Consider the following 15,747-nt stretch of genomic DNA (forward strand, 5'->3'; position numbering starts at 1 on the left):
GAGATAATCACCCATGCTAGATTTTACTCCTACAATTTAGAAACTTTTCTCAAATTCCAGTGAAGGTAAGACCCATTCATTATTCATATCCTCTTTGTTGAATGATGCATGTAAAAAGATGTTTTCTTGAATGTCTTAAAAAAATATTTTTATTTATTTTCATTATGTCATTTTTGGTGGGACAATCCTAATTTGAAAGAGTATACTGGGGGCAGGATGGGGTAGGGCAGAATGGGGTATCCAGAGAAGAGGATCAATATGTCGAGGGCCAGTATTTTGGCGATGTCTATTTGCAGTCTATTGAAGGGTGGATCGTCTATTCGTCTTGCTTGAATTGGCATATAACTCATGTTCAGGTGTTGATAGTGACAGTGATGAAGAAGTGCACATGTGTTAGGCCTAAGAATATTTCAAGTGTGTAAAGTTTCGACAGTTTACATTGTATACTACATTAATTTTATACCTTACGTCATAATTCTTAGATAATCTGTGTCTTCTTACAACATTTCAAACGGGGTACGGGACAAAATGAAGCAAGTTACATTTTTGAAACGAGATTAATATTTAAAATAACTGTAACACTTACAACGAAACTAATAACTCATTATAAAGTTCATATAGACTATAAATCCACACAAAGTTCCTCCATATGCCTCCAAAGATTAAGTTCCCCGTTTTATCCTGATCTCCCCTGAGTGTAATATTTTAGCGCTCAGCAGATGGTAAGATAAAGCGATTAAATTTAAGCTATTAGCAGGCTTTCAGAACAATAGTTCATGTGTTCGCACAGAGCAAAGATAAAACAATTTTCTTATTACATAAGCCTTATTAATTTAAATTGTATTTAGTGCAGAAGGAGCTAAACACAAGAGAGGTTAAAACAATGCCTTTCTACTGAAAATAAAGCAGTTAGTGTTTGTCGCAATGTCTCAAATATGTCCAGAAAATGGAGGCATGCATTTCTTAAGACATAGTAAACTTACTGCCATTACTTCAACACATGCAGTGTACTTACAACAATTCACACTTACAGATAAACATTACTTCAACCAAATGAAACCAATTTTACGAGCAATGAAGTATAGCGGGATACTTCCTATTACCATACCAAAGTCAGGTAAGTGATACTTGTGTAATTCTAAATCATTATTGTGTAAGAAAAGCTGTACTTACACATATAATTCGCTACAATTTATTATGTTTTCAGAGGAGTAAGAATAATCGAACCCGGGCCTGGACGTCGTGCATGTATCAATGTTAGTAGTTCGAATGCGATCGAAAGTCACACGATTTGGGTTAAATATTTTTTGATGGTTGCATTCAAATACAATTCGATTAAAATAATAAACATATAATGTCGCCGTGACTATGGAGTAGTCCTCGCAGATCACGTCATATTGTAACTTGCTCGAACCTGTCAATCAGTTGTTTTCCAAAGGTCGAAATTCAAGGATGAATTTTTGACAGGAGCAATGACTGTTCAATGTCGAACAATACGTGGCTTCTCGTTCCTACTAAACTTTCCAGAATGAGTTTAGGAATACATTTTCGTGTGCTCCTGTACCAAACAAATCGACATATCTCGTCTGGTAAAACGTTTTCGTAACTGCAGAAGCTCTTCACCGGTTTGCATCAAACATGAGGAAAATAGTGAAAGCATGCTTCACTGAATGTGGTGGATTTTCGCCGTACAATTTAACATTGTCTTTGTTTTCTGATTTCAGTGTTATATGTCTATATTTATTACAAATACAACACTTGTCAGGAATGTTTTGCGTGCCTTTTCAAGCACTCTGTAGCTGTGCTAGTTTTGGAACTATTCTGTTCTAATATTCAATTTTTATTGATTTATTGCGTGCTTTTCCTTCAACAACCGCAGGTACACCAACATTTCGCGTGTTGTCTTTGGTCATGGCCTACTCAGTGTGCATTCATATTTGGGTATTAATAATGGCGTACTTTAACGCTTGTGACATCCTGTTGAAATTACTTGAGAGGAGAGGCGACTTCCTTACACACATCTTCAGTGCTCTGTATATGAATGCACTGGTTTTCTCCGGATGTCTGCCTGTTCTTATGTGGCTTGACTGCCATAAATTTGTTACGTATATGGACGAATGGATTCGGTTTCAGGTAACTTACACTTACGTTAGTCTAATTATTCTAAAAGCATAATTTTCATGACAATTACAATTAAAAAACCAATAATGATAAGAAGTGAGATTACGTAGGATACCTAAAATATAGAAATCAGGATAACAAACTGGATGAAAAATCAAGTTATATGGAAGTGTGGAGTGGATGCATCTATCTCAGGATAGAGACCGGTGGCGGACTGTTTTGAGCACGTAACGAAACTTGGAGTTTCATTTAAGACAGGGAATTTCTTAGCCATCTGGGTTTCTCAATTTAAAATATCCTCGTTTGTGTTAGTTATGTAAAAATGTCAGTCAAAACGACTTTTCGAACTCTAATGCTCTTTAACATGTCACAAAAAGCCAGCTACTGGACCCGGTCTTATGGAGATGAATCCGGTACACACGCAATTTCCATAACCTTCATCTTAATTTCATTTCCCATTTACGTTTAGATGTACCAAGTGTTCTCTTTGTCCAGGATTCTCCAACAAAATTTTGACTGATATAATCTTGGAAAGTCGACTCAGCCAAAGATACCAAAACGCGATACGAAATCGCAGATACATGGCGGCCCAAATTTGAATTCTTGACGTGCAAAACATGGACTGACACAGAATCAATGTATGTTGCAGGTCCTGTTTCTGAGAGTTACTGGAGATGATCTGAGTCTTTCGCTAAAGAGACAGTATTTTGTTTACTCTTTATATGTGTCCTTCATGACGGTTGTGGCATTGGGATTAAACATCCACGAGCAATATTTCCCTCTGTGGAGAATGCCCATCTTCTATATAATGTTGCTGCAGCTGAACTTAATATCCACGTTCCGGGGTGTGACATTCAGTGCCCTTAAAATTACCAGCCGCACTTTTGCCAGACGATTTAAGGTAATTGGTACAACAACAGTATTGTTAACATTACGTGTTGAACGTCCAAGCAGAGTATGAGATTTCACGTTCTCACAGCGGTGAAGATGTTGATATATATAGTATATTTTTGAGGTTGTGATACCATTTGATCTTTTATATGGTTACCAATATTTCGGCATGACAACCCGGAGTACATCGATCGATATTCTGGAATTAATATCCGTAACTAGTCGATCTTTATGAACGTATTAGAAATTACCGACATAATGGAATTTAAAATTCCATTTTAGTCACATAAAAAACTTTTTTTTTTTTAGTCATTTGGGTGTGGTTCAACGTTTCAGATTAGCAGCCATCACAAGCTTTAACTTCTCATCTTTGCCGCATTTTGAATTGAATTAATAAGCCTTGTAAATAGTTGTTTTGAAGACCAAGCAGATATATTAAACATGATTTGATATATTAATCCTTGAGGGGGCTGTTTTCAAGACCTAACAATTTTAGTAACACTAATTTATTTATATATATATTTTTTACTTCAGTAAACAAAGACGCTCATGAAGTATGATATTGCAAATACAATTCTTTGTCTAGAATTAGATTCAAAGACGCGACCTTATGTAAGAATACCGTTATCAACGTGGCACCGAAAATCAAAAGAAATTCTTGATTCCCTCACATTTACAACATACGCCGATGAAGCAAAAATAATAGTGGCAATGTTGAAGATAACACTCGAAACTACATTCAGTTCGTTAACAAACGTTACTGGACTGCGGATGTTTCATAAGGTATAAATACACTATCTATTTCGAATATGACGTCCACGTATTTTAGTATCCATTTTTAATTGCTTTTCGTATTAATTTCATAACATAATTCTGTCGTCCAAGAAATACGACTGCAAAGCTTGAAGAAATATTTGAGAGGGGACTAGACATGCAGGGTGAGAACAAAAGAACATTACATTTCCAAAATATTACTGAAAAATTGGGGCTTACCTAGAACTTCACACCAATCGATAGAGAAAACTCACAGTTTTGTTTCAAATGACCCGAGTGACTGTTGTGTTGCGCGTCTCCGCTAGATTCCACTAGTTTTGAAAATGGCTACCCCACAATAGAGGGGTCGTTGCGCCCATCAGTTTGATAGAAGTTTACCGAATTGTCCAGAAGACAGCCATCTCCACACGGTATAAATTCCAGTCCAAAATATAATAAATGTTGAAAAGATTATTTACTCACATTTAAAAACAATAATTATGATCAGAATGTTTACGCCTTTGATTTATTGCAAATGATTGTTTATGTTCCTTATAAAGAGCTTCTCTTTTAATGGACCAACAGTAGCCAGCCATTATGTACAGATCCCATTGTCCTTGATATCTTCTTTTCATCTCCTTTGCATCTTGATGAAATCTCTCACCCTGCTCCTTACTTACTCCTACATTTTCGGGGATGTAATCAGGACAAAAGTGAAAGAAATGCAATTTCAAACTAATGTTACATTCAAGTGTCTCCAGCTTTTTAAACATAATTCCCAAAATTTTATCATACTGTGGGTCTTTTACTTTTCCGAAGAAAACATCTCAACATCGTCCTTGATTGCATTCCATGCCTGAAGTTTCGTGTCACTCATGGTATCGGTAAATGTGGCATCCTTCATAAGTTGCTGAATTTGTGGTTCACTTAAGCCTCGGAAAAATCTGCAAATTTACGGCCTATGTATTGGAAACATGAACCACTTTTGTCCAGCGCTTTTATAAATTGCTTCATAATACCGAGTTTAATATGGAAAGGAGGCTGTGTAACGTTCTGCAGATCAACTAAACTGACATGTACAATAATTATCGTTCCTGGTATTAAATTTTCCCTTTTAGACTACTCTTTAGTTGTCCAATGTTTGTACTCGCTATTCTATTACAGTCGCATAAGAAACACGGAAATCTGTTATTGCCTTCCTGTTGGCCCAATAAGACCCAGGATGCCTTTAGATCACCACATAAAGACCACTAATGATCTTGGTATTTAATTTTTATAACACTGTTTTTAAGTTTTCATACATCTCTTTGAGTTGTATTGAATGTGCGACTGTTAGGGAAAGAAATCTTTGATTATGCTATAACACTGCGTTTAAGCGTCTTTGCGAATAATCGAAAAACAAGCGCCAATCATTCGGGTCATAAGTTTCTTCTCTCATTTGATTAATCAAAAGAGGAAAATCATAGCCTTCCATTCTAACGAAAATCCTAAAATCTTACTCGAGATTACCAGACCAATGAAATGTTCCTTGGGCTATCAGATTTTTTCATGAAATCTTTCCTTAATAATACCCAAGTCCCGCACTAAAGAGTTCAACTCGATTTGGGTAAATACCTTTGGAGTCTTGTCTCCGTTGTCTGGTGAGAAAAACACGTCTTCGTTTCATAAAGTCTCCGAATTAGATGAAGACCAGACGTCCTTCAACTGAGCTGGTAGTACAACAATCGGATCATAGGTCTTATAGCTGATGACTGGTTTGGGTGTTTAATTCCGGCATTAAGTACCACAAAAGTGCGCCAGCATTATCAACACTTTTATTTCAATCATAAATTAAATTACGCAATTTTAAATAATTTATATAGGATTTGATAATAGCCATATAATAATACAAATGCGTAAAATCCGCAAGCCAAAACTGATGCCAGTTTCGAAAACAGCGTATCGATTTTTGTGTGTTTACTTAAACAGCCGAATTATCGCAGGCTTGTGTTATCGTCTTGTGACTCGCGGAACACATATCGAGTCTCTGTGAGGTGTGAACAAATTCTGAGAGTTTATCTACCGACTGGTGCAAGGATAAAGTTTAAAGTACGCCGTATTTGTTTTCTGTATCATATTAAGTGTTAAGTTCTTTTGTGCCCATCCGGCACATCAAAATAGCCATTAGCCGACGTTAAGACGTCATCATCAGATCTTCAACGCTAGCCTCTAATTCTAATCACGTGGGTAGCAACGAATATGAATGCTGAAGCGACATGTAGTCTTTACCTTTGTTTTGCCTCGTACGTAGTCGCATGCCTCGGAAAAGCCATGAAGATTCGAATTAAGCAGATTGATCCCTTTGCGTAATTGATATCTGACATATGCAAGGTACAGAATAACCTCATAAGAATAAATCCAAGTAAGTTACGAATTGAAAAGGATATAAAAGGAAGCGGTCGTGGCTTAATTTAAGGTACTATCCCGGAATTTGCCTGGAGGGAATGAGGAAAACCACGAAACCCCAGTCAGGATAGCCGGTCATCGGGCCGAGATTTGAACCTCTCGTCTCACAACTACGAAGCAGGACGCTCAGTGTACGAGGTGCGATCGGAAAGTTTCAAGACTGTGTCAATAGCGGGCGAACCGGATGTAGTACGAGCTTCTGCCTTTAGGGGGTGCGGCCTACATTCATAGTGAATCAGTGTACCAGCCGGCATCATCGAATTAGCAGGGATGCTTCCAGGCTTGGCAGCGGCGCTGGGATCGTTGTGTTCACTTCCAGGGGAACTATTTCGAGGGTGATGGATGAATTTAATACCTGAGATAAGTGTACGGGTTTTTATAGGCGCAGTCTAGAAACTTTCCGATCGCACCTCGTATGCTGGAACAGAAATTAGTTTCTAATTAATAAAATCCTCTCGGGATATCATCATCTAACATCAGAAGCCCTGATGATGGGGACACAGACGCCTCCTCGAACGTCGGCGAGGTTTTACCACTTGATACTGCTGAAAGACCGAGAGACTTTATTAATTTGCTTCAGCATGAAAGTTTTAGATTTTACCTTACCTACGCTTCAAGATACTTTTGTTTACCCAAAGTGCTATTATAAGAAAATGTCTGTGTCTGTTTATTCATAAACCTGAGAGGATCAAAACCGGTGGAAAATCTTAGTCCGTCTTCAAAATAGTGTTGCTTTTACATATGAAATAACACATTGTAAATTATTGTTTAGTATTTTTAAACGTGATAAAAATTACATATTACTTGTTAATGGAGGAATGTTGCGGATTTTTGGCTAATCAAATATCTGTTACGCAGCGTTGCATGACTGAAAGAGTCTCCGCACAGGAGGTAGAAGGGTACAGAATCCTGTGGCTGAGACTGAGCCATCTAGTGCTTCAAACAGGTAGGTTTCAGTGTTACAAAGTTAGCACATCTTACTCTAAGATTAGGGGTCCTCAGTGGCCGCGCGGTCTGAGGTGTGGGCCTTTTGCTGCTTAATCACTGGGACCGTAGGTTCGAATCCCACTCAAGCTATGGATGTCTGTCCGCGTTATTCTGTGTTGTGCTGTCCTGTGTACAAGTAGAGGCCTTGCGACGGGCCGATCCCTCGTCCAAGGAGTCCTACTGAATATCTACAGATGAAGCCAACGAAAAGTTGGGTCCCGCAGTGCTCAGGCACTTGAAGAACGGGTCGTTCCCAGTATCCCCCCAGTAATTTAAGATTACTGCCCTCTATAAGGAATCTCTACCTTCATATCTTGACCTAACGCTTAATATACGATATTTGGGCATTACAACTTTATTTCACAGGTAAAAGACATAATTTTATTATTACTTGTATCTGTTAAGGGGGACAGCGTTTTAGTTGCTGAAGACAAGAATAACTTACATTGTCACACAATAACCTGTTTATAATTAATATTTAATGTTTGTATTATTGCAGGTGAAGCGATGGGCAAAGTCTGGGCGCTGCTTTCTATTATATTTATTTCCATCCAGACGTTGTCTTTGTATGGTTGCCTTTCTAACCTTGTGGGAAAGCAGGGAGATGTTTCGAAAGCCGTTGGCATGGGCTTGGGATCTGGTTTCGGTCTCATAAGTGTCTACATTTGGTGCAACGAGGCTCAAAATATAGAGCAGTGTGCAAGTATTCTTTGTATCATTGTTGAAGTTGATATACTGAGTAAAAGATTGCTAGTCAGAAGAATTATAAACTATAAAGGAGAAAACCAGACAAATTAAATTACTATACTGGGGTGTTCCACTAACCCTATCGACATATTCCAGTTTTTGTTTAATAGAGACAATAACAACCAAACAAAAAACAAACAATGGGATGAGTTCTGCGCATGCGCAAGATATCTTCCCTTGCTAATAGGTATACTGCGTTCCAGCGTTTTTGGCCGCTGAGGTTTGTGAATTGGAACCTCGGAGCGAGTCACTTACCAGAAGTTCCCTGGAAGGGATGGAAGTAGGCCCGTAAAATAAACTCCAAATAAAATATCACCGTTGTATGTAACACAGAAATGTCGATTTCATACATTACACATGACTAGAAAATTAACACTGCAGAGAGTATTAGATAATTTTATATTCTTCACAACCTTTCGGTCCTCTTCCAATTCTTCCACTCCTGACATATCATTCCATTCATCACTGCCGCTGTTTCTGTCCCCTCCATTATCTTCAATTATAATACGTTGAATAGCTTCTTCGATTGTGCCTTCTTGCACATAATAAAATTGTTGTAGTTTTTCTACATGCTGACATACAATATCCCATTCCTCTTGTCCAATTTCTTCTAATCTCTGGCGACACAGATGCTCAACGTCCTTAATTTTAAATGTTGTGTTCTTGCTTGCAAACCATCTGCCCAAATGAGTTCAATTGGGTTTAAATCGGGATTGTACGGCGGAAGTCTCAGCACTGTACGTTCTTTGTCTAATAAAATCTGATCAATCAAATAATATTTTTGCATTGACTTATTTCATTTGATTAAATCGTACAGTTGAGCTTTCAACACGTTGTCAAAAAATGGGATGTTTCTTTCCAATAGCCAGGCTTTAATTTCGTCCTTGGTTAAGACTTCGGTGGTTTGTCTGTCTGAGTGTTGGGATACGAGGCGTTATCAATGACCAGAAAGGAGATTGCAACGTACAGGTGTCATGTTGTTAACACAGCACAATCGCAAGACAACAATATCAGGCTTCCACACTACTGAACTGACACAGACTGCACTGACTGACGGAAACAAGTGGCAATCAGAATTGCTTAGTTTCTTCCTCCCTCACCTTCTTATCTTCATTGAGTGGTCCGCTTACTGGGCTCTCCCTACAAGGTCAGCGGCCATAAACGCTGGGTCGAGTTCTAACACCATTCCTGCGTAAATATCGCATTGCTGGAAATGGTAAACAATGCCTTACAACTAAAATGGGGCTAACGGGAATTTTGCCTTGGCGGAGAACCTTGTCTATCCAAACATTGCTGCTGGTGGGAGGTTGTCCTAGCAGATACCATGTCCTTTGTAAATAGAAATTTAGTTTAATTTCTCTCTGAGATTTGAACCCTTAAGTGGCAGGAATCGTATTGGCTGATGACCTCTGCGACTTATGTGTGAGTGTGTGTGTGGGGGGGGAGAGGTGACAACACGCAGAAGCACAATTTAAAAAGTGTGAAGGAGTTCCAAGCCAAGCAAACCGCCCTCGTGACTGCGCTGGGAAATGACCCGCCTACATTTGGCAATGGTAACTTACCGCAGACAACTCTGGCATTTTTGGGGCCAATCACAAACATTATGGTTTGGTTGACAAAGATCCTCCCTTAATTCTTAAGCTATTCATGAGAGAACAAGAGCGAGTTGAAAGTCTGTAGGCAATGACAAACTGAACGTGGCTGTATTATTCAGCAATGCCTACATTTCCTGACTTGAAAGATTTGAGGTTTTCACAGCGGTGAGTATGAAGACTTCTGTCTTCTGGGTTGTTGCGCTGTGTAGTCTGGTAGATGTTTACCAACGTTTCAGAGGCCCTGATGACGGAAGCAGTATGACCTCTGAAACGTTGGTTAACATCTACCAGACTACACAACGCAACAACCCAGAAGAGAGAAATCCTCATTTCCTGACTTGTATTGTTTCCCAACACATTGTTGTTGCTTGTGTCATAATTGATACGGAATACGTTTCTTATAATTCTGAGGAGCCTATTGAGTATTTGTGCATTTATCAACCGAAATAAAACGTGTGAGTTAGTTTCAGATGTTACTTACATAGAGATTATTAAAACAGCGTGTTTTGAATCAAGTTAATGCAGATTTTCATAGAGAGTTAATAAAATAAATGTTGTCCTTATTTGTTAATAATCCCATCTAATGAAATTCTCTTGAATATAAATAGTATCATATACTTTATTACAGGTCAGAAGCGAAGTACAAGAAAGTTTACAGACCATCAGACTACAACTGCATAGTCGTGCAGTGAATGCTGAGGTGAGCAATAGCATTGACCTCGTACTACCACTGTCCTCTGATGGGCCTTTGTCTCAACTTTCCTTTCTTCCTGAAGCTCTTTATTTTGTATTAAGATATTTTAGACAAACTAGGCTTAACATACTTACCAGTTTCTACAATGTCTAAGGGCCGATTCTTTGTTGATATCGATGTCTTCATTATTTTTATATCAGAATTGACAGTAAAGACTTTGCCCCATGTATCTATATCTGATCCTGTCTTAACATTATTATAGCAGTTTAAAAACTGTAATGTAAATTTGACCAAAAATTACATAATCCAATTCAAACTTAAATTATAGAAAAATGTTAGAATATTAAATTAAGATTTTAGTATATCCTATTTCTTGTTCATGCTGTGTTGCGGATAACGTGTAAACAACGAACAGCTTTTTACAGATGTTTTACATTAGACTTGTATTAAGTTGGTAAAAGTAAAGTAAATGAGTCCCATTACACGCCATGTAGGTCGCTTGGGGGGGGGGGGAATTTGGTGAATGTATAGCTCCTACTCATTGTTGACCTCGGCACTAGATGGGTAATAGTGGTCAACATCAAGCCCCAGCCGTGCTTAACACCCGGGAAAGAACCCCTGTACCAATTAGACAGAAAGCTGGGTGGGCCCCAGATCCGGCCTAGACGCAGAGGCTAGGGGAAATGGCTGTTCCTCCCATCGGGGATCGAACCCCAGTCGTTCAGCCTGTAGTTAGTCACTATACTAACTGTGCTATCCCGGCTCCGTATTAGGATGGTACCTGGTTTGAATACCGGCCGAGATGCCTGTCGATTATATCTACTTGTGTGTGTCGTGGTTTTATTATATACTTTCGAAAATAGAATTTGCAGACATATGTCTGCTAACTTCGCCATCTGTGTCTGTTTATTTTCCTGTTATTTTGTCAGAACTTCAGAACTTCAATAGAAGGATTTTCGTGAAAATGGATGTAGAGCTACTTACTGAGTCCACGCAAGGACATAGGTCCCCCCTACCAAACACCAAATTATGGAGAATGGGACACAACTCTATAAAACTGATATTTTGGATTTTGTCCATTGAAAAATGAAAAATGGAACTACACTTTTCGGAAGCTTGATCTGCTTCCTTCTTCAGACAGAAGATGAAAAGAACAGAAACCTTACATTTGGGCCTCCTGGTTGATCTGACCTCAGTCTAGCTCAACCTGATGGTCCAGAAGCTACGGTTTCCCTCCGTTCTACTTTTTACTTGAAGACAAAAGCAGATCTGGCTTTCGAAACTTATTCATTTTATTTATAATTTGGATAATGAGCTTAGTCCAAGAATCCAGTTTTACGGGTTATAGCACACAAATTTCATAAAACATCAGACTTCATCGGGGAATTACTTTTTTCGGTATTCGTACATTACTTAATTTGGTATCAACCCAGAAATGTGTCATTCGTGAATTAACAACAAGAAAATTCTGGTTTTCCAGCGATCGATTTCATCCGGATGGGACGTTGGCAGTGTGTTCTTTGTCCGCCCTCCCATTTTCTTAACTAACCAAAATATCCATTGAACGGTTTAATGAATCCGAAGTCCCCATTCACAAACGTTTGTGTCAGCCCCGATCCAAACCGACGAACCTGATCTTTCCTTCCGTGTCGTTGAATGGGTACAATATTACGTCCGTAGAAGGAAGAGAGACAAATAGTTCGTCCAGGACGCTTGTGTTTTTCCCTCGTTCCTTGAAAAGCATATTTCACTATTTACTATTTGAAGTAAAAGAATAAACATTTTATATCTAAAAGTTTATGGAATATATTAGCACTGGTAAATTTCATTTTTTCCGTAACCCTATTCAAAAAGGTGATTAATAATTTCGACCTTGAATCCATAAATAATTTGGGCAAACGAAAATTATTTGACAAACAGTCTGACGTTCCAAAGAAATCGTTGACGGGTACTTTCAATGAAAGTATTTCTCTTACGCGATCAAAAACTATTCTTTCAGGACCTGTAGCAGCTGTGATCCGATCTAAATTAACCAAACGATGACAGAGATCCTTATCCCACACTTCTGTTGCTACCGACGTTATTATGTAAAATTTAGTATAGAAATAATTATTGTCCTGAAACTAATTGATACATGTAATATCCCAGTTTTTATGGTTCATTCTAGGTGAACGCTTTCTTGCAAACAATATCGTTGTACCCGCCAGTAATATCTGTACTCGGCTTCAAAGACATCAATAGGGGACTCTTCAGATCTGTGAGTAAATAATCTTGATCACATGGTTACAGTATTTTCCTCTACAATTTCTCTGGAGATATGTAGGTCTCTAACTCGTGCTGATATTGAGCTAATGGCCCTGATATTACTGCAGGAGCTACAATAAAGTCCATTATAAAACATGGTTTTATTATTCTCTGCAAGGAGTTAGTTTCCATTTAACTAAATTTGAATGATTCACGTATATCACATTGTTGAAAAGAGATTATAAAACAGCATATATATATAAGCATTTGAGTATTAATAATTGCATATAAATCATTTCTTTAAAGTAAAAAATAGCGTTTCTTCTATTCTTTTTCAGATCATTGCTACATTACTGACTTACTTAATCGTAATTCTACAGTTTGATACAGGACGACATTCCAAAAGTTGCGATCTGAGCACAACTAGATCTGTATGACGTGAGAAAAAACATGTCAGAGGATTTGAAAATACTTAGTTTTATACAATAGTTTTATTTTCCGTCGTTTCACAAGCTTATTGTTAAAATCACATAAAATTTCACATAAAATTGTTACGTTTTTAAAATTGACGACATGTTTCGATATACAATTCTATCATCGTCAGGTCTATCAAAATTAAAATTAAAATCTGGTGTATCTGTTGCTCTGCTTATATTGATTTTGTTTTTACCCGTTTTTGATTTTATTACATCTCCAGGCTTCTTCCATTTAATTTTGGAGACTGCGCCTGGGTGCCTATATCTGTAAAATCAATTTTAATTTTCATATCGTGATTCTGGCTACCGACATAGGAAATGGAATAATTTTACTCTAATTTTATATTTATTTTAAGGAATTACCCAAATATATCGTATTACAAGCAAAAGAAATGCAATCATAAAATATAAAGTATTATAACATACCGGGTTGTGTGTGATGTGCGTGTCCGTTGTTATTGAATGGCAGACAGCAACTGAGTTGTGAGTATCGTGTGTGGCTATATATAGGTGAAAGTTGTTTAGGGGGTTGGGTCAATGGACTGTAGAATGTTAAATATCGGATTGTTCGTGTAAATGTTGCTGTCGTTTAATGCAAGGTTTTGTTTATGTGTTCTTTGTATATGATATTTCTCTATGGTGTCTCTATGTCGTTTATTTTGTATTATTTTTATAATGTCCATTGTATGTTCTATTTTGTTGTATGAATGTCCTGTGTTTAATATGTGCTTTGCATATGCTGAATGGTCTTTATTATGTTTTATTGCTGTAATATGCTCTTTATATCTTTGATTAAAGGTGCGTCCAGTTTGGCCTATATAGGTTAACGGGCAATCATTGCATTTTAACCTATATATGCCTGGTTTTTCGTATTGATTTGTTGTGTCTATTTGTGGTTTTTGTTTCAAGATGTTTTTTATAGTGTTTTTGGTTCTAAATGCTATTTTTATGTTATTTGTTTTAAATGTTTTTGTTATATATTTGGTTTCTTTTCCTATATATGTGAATGTGGCCCATTTGTTTTGTTTATTTTCGTTTCCGTCTTCATTTATGTTGTTTATATTGTTTATTTTATTTTTGGGTTTTAATTCATAATTATTATATCCGTTTTCTATTAGAATTTGTTTTATTGTGTTACATTCAATTTGTTTGTTTACTGTGGTTATGGGATATGTATTTTTTCTGTTTATTAAGTAGTTAATAGCCATCTGTTTATGTTCATTCGGATGGCATGAAGAGGCATGAATTATGGTGCTTGTATTTGTGGGCTTTCTGTATATTTTGAATTCGAAGTTATTTTCGTTTCGTATTATAGTTAGATCTAAATAATTTAATTTGTTATTTTGTTCTTTTTCTAAAGTGAATTGTATATTTTGATTTATGTTATTAAATTCATTTAAAACATTTTTTATATCTGTATTTTTTCCATCAAAAATCATGAGTATATCGTCAACATATCTACTATAGTATTTAATTTGATATTTATTTAATATATTTACTATGTAATCATGTTCGAGATATTGTAAGAATATTTCAGATAATATGCTCGAGGTGGGAGCTCCCATAGGTAATCCTGTTTCTTGTTTCCAATATTCATTGTTGAATTGGAAATAATTTTGGTTAATAATAATGTTAGTTATATTTGTAATTTCATTTATTAGATCTGTATTTATATTCTGTCTATTTAGAATATCTCTTACAATATCTCGTAGCATGCTTGTTGGAATATTTGTATACATATTATTGATGTCAAAAGAACAAATTTGTATATTTTTATTATTATGAAAATTTAATTGTTGGATTTCATTTATTAATTTTATAGAATTTGTTATATTAAAGGTATTTGGTAAATTACAATATTCTTTTAAAATGTTTTGTATTTTTATTGCTATTTTATATGCAGGGGCTGATGTCCAATTTATTAATGGTCTGATAGAATATGGGTTCTTATGTAGTTTAATTTGTCCTGTGATGATTGGTGCGGTGGCGCTATGATTATAGTATTGTGTTTTGGGATGGTTAAAAATGTTATTACACTTTTGGGTTATTTTTTGTATTTCTTTTTGATATTTTAGTGTTGGGTTTTGTGTTAGTTGTGTGAATTCATTTTTGTTTATAAATTGAGTAATGTATTTTTGGTATTGCTCTATAGAGAGTATTATGATGGTTTTTCCTTTATCTGCTTGCGTAATTGTTAGTTTATTTTGTTGTAATTTTTGTTTGATATTTTTTATTAATTTCCATTCATTAATATGTGTTTTATTATATTTATCGTTCTTTTTGTTTTGTTTGATTAGGTGTTCAATTTTGTCAGCTATTATGTGTCGTATATGATCTTGTTTTTGTATAGGAATTAGATTTATTGCAGTTTCTGCTTCCAGTGCTAGGTTTGTGATCCATGTTTTATGTTTTTGATGTAAATTGTATTTTAAGCCTTTGTTTAGTAAATTATATTCATTTGGTGTGAATTGAATATTTGTTAAGTTTTTTACGCGACATGCGAAATGGTGTGATGGTTCATTTTGTTTGTATTCGTTATTATCTTCGTTTCGTGTTTTGTTTATTAATGTTTTTATTTTATTATTTTGTTTCTGATATATTTTAGTCAATTCGGTTTTTAATTTTTGTATTATTTCATTTTCTATGTCCAACCATACATCCTTCCATATGTTTGCAACTTCTAAATGTTTTTTATAGGTTAATATGTTTAACTGATATTTCTTTTTGTATAATTGTTTAATTTCTGCTTTTATATATAACGTTTCTGCCTTTCGTTGAATTATTTGTATATTAG

At 36.1% G+C, this 15,747-nt stretch overlaps 1 protein-coding gene across 1 annotated transcript; it reads left to right on the top strand.

Annotated features, from left to right (window-relative positions):
* Positions 1-12: 12 nt before the first annotated feature.
* LOC110827576 (gustatory and odorant receptor 24) lies at positions 13-12,914 on the top strand. Its single transcript, XM_087351581.1, has 7 exons — positions 13-65; positions 1,034-1,117; positions 1,880-2,133; positions 2,771-3,022; positions 10,168-10,239; positions 12,401-12,490; positions 12,816-12,914. The coding sequence occupies exons 2-7, from the start codon at positions 1,054-1,056 to the stop codon at positions 12,912-12,914; spliced, it is 831 nt and encodes a 276-aa protein (XP_087207707.1). The 5' UTR covers positions 13-65; positions 1,034-1,053.
* The last annotated feature ends 2,833 nt before the right edge of the window (positions 12,915-15,747 follow it).

The sequence above is a fragment of the Zootermopsis nevadensis genome, unplaced genomic scaffold, assembly GCF_977971745.1.
Source record: "Zootermopsis nevadensis isolate Lab colony 2312 unplaced genomic scaffold, Znev_1.0 Znev_ptg000019l, whole genome shotgun sequence".
Lineage (NCBI taxonomy): Eukaryota > Metazoa > Arthropoda > Insecta > Blattodea > Termopsidae > Zootermopsis > Zootermopsis nevadensis.